This window comes from Orycteropus afer, unplaced genomic scaffold, assembly GCF_000298275.1.
Source record: "Orycteropus afer afer isolate SDZICR_OR568_19922 unplaced genomic scaffold, OryAfe1.0 scaffold00378, whole genome shotgun sequence".
In the NCBI taxonomy this organism is placed as follows: domain Eukaryota; kingdom Metazoa; phylum Chordata; class Mammalia; order Tubulidentata; family Orycteropodidae; genus Orycteropus; species Orycteropus afer.
Window position 1 is genome coordinate 2,148,366 of NW_006921965.1, and position 11,203 is coordinate 2,159,568.

Below are 11,203 nucleotides of genomic sequence, written 5' to 3' on the forward strand. Positions count from 1 at the left end.
TAGTATTTCCAATCACCTTGTATGCATGTGAGAGCTGGACAATGAATAAGGAAGACCAAAGAAGAGTTGATGCTTTTGAGTTGTGGTGCTGGCAAAGAGTGGTGAAGGTACCATGGACTGTTAAAAGAAGTAACAGATCTGTGCTGGGGGAAGTGCAGCTGAGATGCTCCTTGAAAGCGAGGATGGCCAGACTTCATCTCACCTACTTTGGTCATGTTGTCAGAGGGGACCATTCCCTGGAGAAGGATATCATGCTTGGTAAGGTAGAGGGTCGACGAAGGAGGGGAAGACCTTCAACAAGATGCATTGATACAGTGGCTGCGACAATGGGCTCAAGTATAGCAAGGATCATGGAGCTGAAGTGGGCTCGGGTGGTGTTTCGTTCTGCTGTGCATGGGGTTGCTATGAGTCAGAAATGACTTGATGGCACCTAACAACAGCATTGACAACCTGTGATATGCAGATGACAGAACCATGCTTGCTAAAAGTGAACAAGACTTGAATCATTTACTGATGAGGATCAAAGACTACAGCCTTCAGTATGGATTAGATTACACTTCAGCATAAAGAAAACAAAAATTCTCCTGACAAATAAGCAACAACATGGTAAGACTGAAGAGAAACGACTGAAGTTGTCAAGGATTTCATTTTACTTGGATGCATATTCAATCCCCATGGAAGCAACAGTCAAGAAATCAAATGACATTTTGCACTGAGCAAATCTGCTGCAAAAACCCCCTAAAGTATTAAAGAGCAAAGATGTCACTTTGAAGACTACGGTGCACCTGACCCAAGCCATGGTAGTTTCAACCACCTCATATGCGTGTGAGAGCTGGACAATGAATAAGGAAGATAAAAGAAGAATGAATTCTCATGAATTAGGGTGTTGGCAAAGAATACTGAATATAGCATGGGTGGCCAGAAGAACAAACAAATCTGTCTTGGATAAAGTATAGCCAGAATGCTCCTTAGAACCAAGGATGGTGAGACTTTACCTCTCATACCTTGGTCATCTTGTCAGGAGGGACTAATCCCTGAAGAATGATATCATGCTTGGTTAAGCAGATGGTCAGCAAAAAAGTGAAAAATCCTCAACAAGATGGACTGACACGGTGGCTGAAACAATGGGTTCAGGCAGAGCAACAATTGTGAGGATGGCACAGGACCAGGTAGTGTTTCATTCTGTTGTACACAGGGTCTCTACGATTCAGAACAGACTTGATGGCACCTAACAACATTGAAATATCAAATACATATACTTTTTGACTCAGCAATTTCACTTTAAGCTGTTTATTTAGAGCTTGATTGACATCTGTATGAATCAACAGTAATGTTATTCACTTCACAATGTATATAATAAAAAATTAATACCAACCTAAGCGTTGAACAAGTTAAAGCATATGTGCACATCAAATACTATATATATTAAAAAATACATGTGAGGACACTTACGACACGCACAGACAATCCCCACAAGTAGTGTTAGATTTTTGCTTGTTTAAAGAACAGTTCACGTAAAATGGGATCACTGAGTAACAAGAGCTCAAGCAAAGAAGAAAAATATTTTACTATGTTGACATGTGTGCATAGATAATTTCTTGAAGGAAGCACAAGACATTGATAACATTGGTTACTTCCAGGGACAAAAAGTGAGTGCCCAGATGACATGAATAAGAGAAAGACTTTTCACTGTATACCCTTCTGATTCTTTTATAGTTTTGAACAAATTTCAATGTATTACTGGTCCATTTTAATTTAAATAAAATTAGATCAGCACAACCTAATGGGAACTAGAGTATTTTGGTAATTGTCAGAATACAAAGACAAGCAGCCATCAGAAATGAAGCTTAAGAGGTGGACAGGAGCCAACTCATGAAAGGCCCTATTTAGCACACTGTTGTTGTTGATATGTGCGGTGGAGTCAGACTCGACTCATAGCGACCCCTCCTTGGGTTTCCAGGCGGTATCACTATGGAAGTAGATTGCCCAACCTTCCTTCTGAGGAGTGGCTGGTGGGTTTGAACCGCCAGCCTTCTAGTTACCAGTCAAGTGCCTTAGGCATTAAGATACCAAAGCTCCTAACTTAAATGAATAGCTACATGAAAATAGCACACTAATGATCATTAACTTTAGCCTACAGCAGTGTTTCTCAAAGTGTGATCTGGGGACCACTGGCCAATACTGGGAGCTTGTTAAAAATGTAAATCCCTGGAATTCAGCCAGAGTCAGAAACTTTAAGGATGTTGTTTAGGAGGCTGAGTCTGAAAATTCTCTACCCTCTTAGGGACTAAAGGTGTAGGATCTGCATTTTAACAAGTTCCCAGGTGACTATAGGCTGTGGGAACTTTTGAGGAGTTCTAGGGAGAGGAGAGAAGTATGCAGCTGCTCACTGAAGATACACCTCTCTGGTGCCTGTGTCTGGAAGATTTGAGAGGCAAGCCTCTATTAGAAGACTCTGGCAGTACCCTACATCATGTTATTTAATTTGATAAATATTCATGTTGCACACAGTATACTGACTGCACACCATGTGGTGAAGAATTTCTGCCTAAAACTACAACCTTAGCTACATCATCTTTCTTGGGAAACAAATTCCAGGGCACTCCACCCTCCCTCCAAAATACTAGAAAGCTAAAAGTACAATAATTTAATCCAATAATAGAGGATTAGTGTTAAATGAAATTTATTCTACCATTTTAAATATAATCTGGGAAGAAAAAAAAACAACTAAAAATGGAAACTATTAAAGGGATTGCCTCTGTAGTTGTGAGACTTGGAGGACGGGAGAAACTGCTGACTTCTTATGTGCTCCATATTAAAATACTTCAAATAAACTTTTTACTTTTATCAGCAGGTCCCTGGTGAAGGATATCATCTTGGTAAAGTAGTTGTTGTTGTTGTTATGTGTGGTAGGGTCAGACCCGACTCATAGCTACCCCTCCTTGGGTTTCCAAGGTAGTATCACTACGGAAGTAGATTGCCCCATCTTCCTTCCGAGGAGTGCCTGGTGGGTTTGAACCGCCAGCCTTCTGGTTAGCAGTCAAGTCCCTTTAGGCACTATGCTACCAGAGCTCTGGTAAAGTAGAGGGTCAGTGAAACGGGAAGACCCTGCATGAGGGGGATTGACACAGTGGCTGCAACATTGGTTAAACATAGCAGATTGTGAGGATGACGCAGGACAGGGCGGTGTTTTGTTCTACTGTACACAGGGTCACTAAGAGTCAGAGCTGACTTCATGTCACCTAACAACAACGTCTGGACAAAAAGGTATGCTTTGGCTGTCACATTCTCTCCAAATCAGCCTTGATTCATCTACAATTCTAATTTGTGACATCCTTATTAACAACATTGATAAAAAAAATTCACATTTCCCAACAGCTACATCTCGGAAGATGTAAATAAGTCATACTAGTAGTTATATTAGCCCTGGTAAGCTCAGGAACCAGTAGAGGTAAAATCCTTGACTAGAAACCCTGTGGGAGCTCTGGTGGCATAGTGCCCAAGACATTTGACTGTTAAACAGAAGGCTGAAGATTCCACCCCACCCCACCCCACCCCCACCCCCGCCAGCCACTCTTCAGAAGGAAGACGGGGCAATCGGCTTCCATAGAAATACTGCCTCGGAAACCCAAGGAGGCGTTGTTACGAGTTGGACTCAGCATTATCAGTTGGACTTGGCAGTGAGTTTGTTTGTTTGTTTGGTTGGTTGGTTGGTTTAGAAACCCTGTATTCACAAGAAGTCCTTGACCAGTCAGGGAGGAAAAAAAAAAAAAAGATTTAGACATAAAGCAATACAAGTAACATGAAAGTATAACTGAAGTCAAACTTTCACTCAGTTTGAAGGATGTAAACCAATTTTTTTTTTCATGCTTTATCAATTAATAAATATTTCCTCTAATTCTTTAAGCTTTCACAAAGTTACAAAGCCAGGAGGCTTCAGAATATAAAATTACACTGCCATGTCATCTCTCACCTGCCACTGCAGTTAAATGAGTAACCTAATACACCTTTTTTGGCAAAAAAATATCCACCACCACTACAAAAGAAAATGCCTTGATACAAAACTTCATGTTACCATGACACTATAGACATAGCAGGAGCTCTGGTAGCACTGTGGTTAAGGCATTGGACTGCAAACCGAAAGGTTCAAACCTGCCAGCTACTCTGTGAGTGAAAGATAAGGCAGTCTGCTTCTATAAAGATTTATAGCCTTGAAAACCATAAAGGCAGTTCTACTCTGTGCTACAGCATCACTGAGTTGGAATTGACTTGATGGCAGCAGGTTTTTTTTTTTTTCTTTTGTATAGACATAGTAACCAGGATGCCAGAAGGCTCAAGTAAGCATTTAACCACTTTCTTTTATGTCCAATTCACATGATTCATATCTTACTCACTCACTGCCATGGAGTTGATTCCAACTCATGGTGACCCTCACAGGGTTTCCAAGGCTATAAATCTTTATGGAAGCAAACTATCTCATCTTTCTCCTATGGAGATGCTGATGGGTTCAAACCACCACCCTTTTAGTTAGCAGCCAAATGCATTAACCACTGCACCACCAGAGCTCCTTGATTCATATCTTCATATTCCTTAATCCAGCAATATAGCAAACAATAGTAACAATCTTCCCACTGCTATCACAGAATCCCATTTTAGAACAACTGCTCAAGTGCAGTATTCTTTGGCCTTTCACAAAGGGCTCCACCTAATATCACTCCATCCTGAGCACTGCTCCTAATATAATGATAAACTCAAATGAGTAAAGGATAATCTAAAAAATTTAACTGATTAACAACATAAAAAAAAAAAAACTACTCTTCTGCCCGACAATTACAAAAGTATATGTCCTACAGTCCAAGAGTCTTACTTCAAAGATTATTTTTTATCCCAAACAGCATTACCTAGAGACAGACAAATATTTACCTATTGGAGATTTCTCTTCAGATGCTCAGAGTGGGTACACTAGGTAGTTTGACTTTTTAAAAGACTTATCAATTTGCCCACATTTTCAAAGTTTTTATTAGGGTCAATCTAGTTCAGAGGTCAAAGAGTTAAACCTCATTCAGATGCTACTCATTTCCTTGAGATCTTGAGAAGTTATCCAGTTTCAAAATGCCAGCACTTGAAAAGACCTTGGAGGCTATCTAATCCAACCATAGTGTTTCACATACTGAACTAGGTGAAAGTACTTTAAAAAACTAACAAACGATGACAGCAGTACACAAAAAGTATCGTTTTCACCTATGAAAATGAGGTACAATAGGATTGGAATAGTGTACTGAGGCCTAGGGAAGTTAAACAAACTTATATGAAGTTAACGACACAGAATCAGGCCGAGAACTCTGAGCTCCCAGCCCCCAATCTGACACCCTGAATATGCCAGTTGAATATACTATTTTAAATTGTTGTGAGAAGTTTCCATAGAATGTATGAAGAACATATTTATTAATATATGACATATGACAATGTCTAAAAAGTAAACTGTTAACAGATTGAATTGTGTCCCCCCCCCAAAAAGTTATGCTGAAGTTCTAATTTCTGGTACCTGTGAATATTACTTTGAAAACGGTCTTCGAAGATATTATCGGCTAATGGGAAGTCCTGCCAGAGCAGAATGGGTCTTAATCTCATCTGAGTGGGGTTTATAAATGAGAATAGACACAGAGACAAGGCGGCCATGTGTAGATGCATCTATAAATTAAGGACCAACAAGGATTGCCAGGAGCTACAGAAACTAGAAGAGTGGCATAGGACAGGTGCTCTCTCAGAACTCTCAGGAGAAATCCAGCCCTACTTTGGCTTTTTTGCATCCAGAACTGTGAAACAATACATTTCTGCTCTTATAAACCACACAATTTGTGATATTTTGTTATGGTGGCCCTAGGAAATCTATTCATAGATCTTTCAAAACTAGTAAAGCAAAAAAAACCAAACTTACTGCTGTTGAGTTGGATCCAACTCAGAGACCCCTCCTTGGGTTTCTGAGGCGGTTTCTCTACGGAAGTAGATTGCTCAACCTTCCTTCCGAGGAAGTGGCTGGTGGGTTTGAACCTCCAGCCTCCTGGTTAGCAGTCAAATGCTTTAGGCACTATGCCACCAGACCTCCCTCAAAATTAGTAGTACAACTCAAAGGACATCCTCTTTCCCAAAATTGTACTTTCTCTGCATTACTATTTCCTACTTCACTCATAATTTCACTCTCTAACACAGGTTTGAGGAGCTCTGGTAGCATAGTGCCTAAGGTACTTGACTGCTAACCAGAAGTCTGTCGGTTCAAACCCACCAGCCACTCCTCGGAAGGAAGGTTGGGCAATCCTACTTTCCGTAGCGATACTGCCTCGGAAACCCAAGGAGGGGTTGTTATGAGTCGGGGCCGACTGGACGGCAAATAACAACAACAACAACACAGGTTTGAGGAAAGTAGTGGTTCTGTGGTAGAATTCCCAACCCTCCCTGCCCTGCAGTGTGGGAGACCCATGTTCAATTCCTGACCAATGCACCTCAAGTATAGCCACCACTTGTTTGTCCGTGGAGGCCTGCATGTTGCTATGATGCTGAATAGGTTTCAGCAGAGTTTCCAAACTAACATGGAAGAAGCCTGGCAATCTGCTTCTAAAAATCAGCCAATGAAAACCCCATGGATCACAACAGTCCAATCCCATTGTCCATAGGGTCTCGCCATGAATCAAGGGCCAACACAAACTGAATCAACCTAACCTCCTGCTTAAAGTTTGTTGATTTACAATTTTAATGATACAAGTGGTTTCCATACATTGCTATTTTCAAACACTTTTGGAAAGAAAACAAATCTGCACCCAGTACTAATATCATATGGATGCAGGTGCCCTCTTCAATTAACTACTCAAAGAATCAAGGTGTTTAATACTGAAAGTAAATTTAGCACTTAACGTTGTAAATAACTTTGCTGAACAAAGATTACAAACACTTCGTTAATAACAGGCTAACTGCTCTTGTACAAAATTATTTAAACTCGATTATGGTCAGAGGCCTTTTGGTGCACAGTGCCAACAACTGGAGACTTCCAATGGAGATTTCTGGGTATACTGTTCATGGCAGCATTGCTCACACTTCTTTTCCTAAAATTGGTAGATGAAGGCATAGAATCAGAAGTTTCAAAAAACAGAGTAGGGAAGAAAATATTCAGTTTTTTTCTTGGTTGGATTTAGATACTTGGCAAAGATCTATTTCAAACATAGTCTACTATGGAGCTATTGCTACATATAGACATCAGTTCTTCATTTCACACATTATTCGGTTTACCTGCCTCCTGTCTGACCCTACTACTTTATATATTCAAGCCGAATTTTCTCTCTTGCTCTTCCCAGCATGAAAGGCACATGTGCTCTAAAAACCAACCAGTCTGACGACCACGGTCCGGCATGGTAAAGGCTCACCCAGACAGGCTTTCTGGAGTGCCCAGGCCTAGCAGTCCAGCGGAGCAAAAGGGGGTGTGTCTGCGGTACCATCGCCCTCTTTTCCGCCACCTGCAACTCCGGCCCCGGGCCCCCTTTCTTGGGGTGGCCCAGGGATCTGTCTCTAAGAGCATCAAACCCTGAGCCACCGGTTCCACCTCTTTCTTTGAGGGTGCACTGCACTTTTCGGAATCTTTCCTTCCTCCTCCTCCCAACAAGAAGGTAGGGGTGCACCAGAGAATCCTAAACCACTCCCATTCTATATGACCACGCAGCAGCCCCTTTCCCCACCGAAGGCTTCCTCTGGGCACCCCCATCTTGGGAACCTGCATTAACAGCGACCCTCTCCTCCCTCTGACACACAGAGGAGGGAAACCCACAAGTGAACCCAGGGACTGGGGGACAGCGAGAGAGGCAGGCGGGGCATCTGGGGCGTCTTGGGAAAAAAAAAGGCTGTCCCCAGAAGTCTCGCTTTAGGGGGCGCAGAGGGTCCCCAAAGCCGAGGCCGAACCAGAGAGTGGGCAGAGGCCGAGCCGAGACATAACGGCGGGGGCCGCCCGGCCGCGGGGACCCACCAGCTGCTTCAGGTCCTCCTCCGAGAGCTCCGCGTAGCGGTACCGCTGCTGTTCGAATTCGTACCGGGTGGTTTTGGCCACCACTACCACCCGGGACGGGCGGAAGCCGCCGTCGGGGCGGCTGCCACAGCTCGCCAGCTCGCGCGGTTGTCCCTGCCCCAGGTGCCGCGGCCGCGCGGCGGGGCCTCTCGCGCCAGGCCCCCTCAGCGCCGCCGCCCGGCCGCCCGCCACGCGACGACAGCTGCCCAGCAGGAAGCCTCGGTAGCAAGTCATCGTCGGCCCCGCCGGGGCAGCAGGCACCGGCTCCTGTCTCAGCTCCCGCCGGCCGGAGTGTGAGCCGCCGGTGCCGCTCCAGCCTCTAACTTCGCGCCGGGCGGGCAGAGGTTAAGTGCAGAGCTGTGCGTGGCCGAGGCCGCCGGAGGGACGTGCCCAGACGTTAACGGGGGCGGGGAAAGAGAGGCGATTGGCAGGAAGGAGAGCATAGCCGAGAGAGAGTTGGGCGGGGTGGAGGTGGAGGTCCCGGGCTGGTGGGTTTTGTTTATTTGTTTATGCGATTCCATCCACGCCTGCGCAGTCGCTGCTTCGCGGCCAGTGTGCATTCCCTGCGGCTCCACCTCTTTCGCTGTGGCCTTTCTTAGCCCTCCCCTTGGGCAATCCTGTCAGCCAATCAGAGCCCATTATGGGTTCGGAGTTCGAGGAGCGCTTAGGATTGGCTGGGGCTCGGGGAGGCTGGAATTTTATTTGTCGTTCGAGCTGCTGGAGGAATCGAGCTGGAACCGGTCTGAGGCGGCGGAGGAGTTGTGGGTGGGGTTCTGAGTGTCCGGCGGGAAGGACGGACAGACCTCTCTTATATTCTTCTTTTTCATTATTGCCTGTCAGGGTAGATCTTGTGCCCTTTGTTCATTTCATTTAATCAACATGTATTGGATGGCTAATGTTTTCAGCCCTGGCACTAGCCCAGACCAGCTACACAGTTTGCGAGGGTGTAGTGAAAAATGAAAACCCGGAGTCGCTCGTTCAGAAATGATTGAGAAATTCAAAACGGACAGAAGAGCATTAAACCAAGCCTTGAACCCTTCTTAGAGCGACTGCAACCCCGGAGGCCGGCCCTTCCGACCACCGGAGAATCTTCAGCCCCGAGGGAAAAAGTATAGCCTTTAAGGGTTGAAGACGATAATGTGTGGAGGATTGCGGCCAGGTAGCATTTCTAGATGGGGAGAAAGGGTTGAAAAGGTAGGTGGGACGACGAGGGTGGAGAGTTACAATGTCAGTAAATTGTACTTTTATCCTGTAGACAGTAGTGTGCCCTTTGAAGACTTTTTGCAGTGGAAGCAGTGTTTGGTGACTAGATCTGGCTTTGAAATGTTGGGTGGATTGGTAGGCGGGAGTTGGGGGACTGTTGGAGGCTGTTGGAATAGTTAAGCACGATACGGAACTGAACTGCGGTAGTAATAAGAATGGGAAAAACAAAACAAAAAAAAAAACTCTCACTGCCTTCCAGTCAGTGAGACTCAAGCGACCTCTCCTTGGGTTTCCGAGGCGGTATCGCTACGGAAATAGATTGCCCAAGCTTGCTTTCTAGGAGTGGCTGGTGGGTTTGAACCGCCAACCTTCTGGTTAGCAGTCAAATGCCTTAGGCACTAGCCCACCAGAGCTCACTGAGGAAAATCTGTTATAAAAGGGAGAATCACATGACATTGCACAGCCTAGTGTTTATGCGCCTTGCTCCTCAGATTCGCTTGCTGTGGCGCTCTTTGGGCCTTTGAAGTCCCGGCACTACCAGTAGCTAGCTTTTGGACTTAAGGCGGGTAGGTTAATTTATATTTCTGAACCAAGATTCCTCATCTGTAAAAGGAGGGGATTGAGCTAGGGTTATTCCAAGGGTCTGTCAGGCCCACCAGCCTCCGTTCATTCATAAGTTCACCCAGTATTTACTGAATGCCTGCTATGTTCCATGTAATGTATTAGACTGGGGAATAGGCAGTTGTATCTGATGGGTGTCTAGGTTTAGAAGGTCACTGACCTCTTCTTTTCAGCCAGGAATTTTGCCTTACAGTAGCTGCTAAATAGAGACTAACTTTAAGCACAACTCTTAATTTCTGGGGGATGTGAGTTACTCATCCATAACTTGAATTTCTTCAAGTCTCCTTCTAGTCTTGCCATTCTGGCATTTCATAATTCATTAGGTATTAGGGAGGAAACAAAGGGAGAAGTTACAGATGAGCACGTAAGTTTGAAGCCCAACTGAGTAGGAAAATGTTCATCATCTGTTTAATAGAAGACAAGAATAGGAGAACCTATTTTGGGTCAAAACCTTTGAATTTTGTGGTACATAAGAAATTCCAAATCTTTTTTCTTCCCAGTTCATAGATAAGAAGTCAAGGAGTTGGCTTTTCCCCATTTCCAGCTACAAACGTATCTACATTTGTATCTCAGTTGGATTATCCTTTTGTACATGGCTTTTTGGATCCTGTCTCCTTCTACCTCAGAAATATTGTTCCAGTTTATCTTCTCATATATCTTTAATTCTTTTTCTGTACTGGATTTTCCTTTTCAGTATTTAAACATGCTCACGTCTATAATAACTTGGGGGGGGGGGAGAAAAAGTGAAGCCCTATGTCCGACTGTAGCTTTTTACTGTGTTACCTATCTTTATAGATAAGATATTTAAAAGAGTAGTCTGCTCATCGAGGCTACATCCCTGCCTCCTATTCATTCTTCAACCCTTTCAAATCTAGCTTTTCCCCATAACTTCACTAATTTCTATGTCCAAGGTTACTAATGACTTGTTTGTAAACTCAGAAGTCATTTTGCAGATCTTTAAATTACTTGATCTTTCTGCAGCGTTTGACATGGTTATTTCTTCTTGAAATCTTGTACTCTGGCTCCCAGCATGCCAGTCCCTAATGGTGTTCCTCCCATCTCTGTAAGCCCTTTATGAGTTCTTACTAAGCCCATCTCTAGAGTCTATCCTTGGCTCTCTTTTCTATCTTTCTGCCCACCCTCCTAGGTGATTTCATCTAGTGTTGTGTAATGGAAAGCACTTGGGCTTTGGAATTACAAAGACTGGGTTTAAGTCCCAGCTTTACCATTTACCAGCTTTGTGAATCTTAGACTGGTTGCTTAATCTTTCTGAGTCTATTTCTTCCTTTGTAAAATCAAATAGCTACCATGTTGTTGTTGTTGTTATGTGCC

General features: G+C 44.0%; 2 protein-coding genes across 2 annotated transcripts in view; both read right to left on the reverse strand.

The window, feature by feature from the left end:
* NADK2 (NAD kinase 2, mitochondrial) overlaps positions 1-8,281 on the reverse strand; it is a 72,974-nt gene extending 64,693 nt beyond the window's left edge. The window contains exon 1 of the mRNA XM_007953231.1: positions 8,009-8,281. Coding sequence (XP_007951422.1) covers positions 8,009-8,281 — 273 coding nt within the window. The remainder of the gene's footprint in view (positions 1-8,008) is intronic.
* Positions 8,282-9,064: 783 nt separating this feature from the next.
* The window catches only part of RANBP3L (RAN binding protein 3 like), a 96,665-nt gene continuing 94,526 nt past the window's right edge, over positions 9,065-11,203 (reverse strand). The window contains 1 exon segment of the mRNA XM_007953241.1: positions 9,065-9,448. Coding sequence (XP_007951432.1) covers positions 9,065-9,448 — 384 coding nt within the window.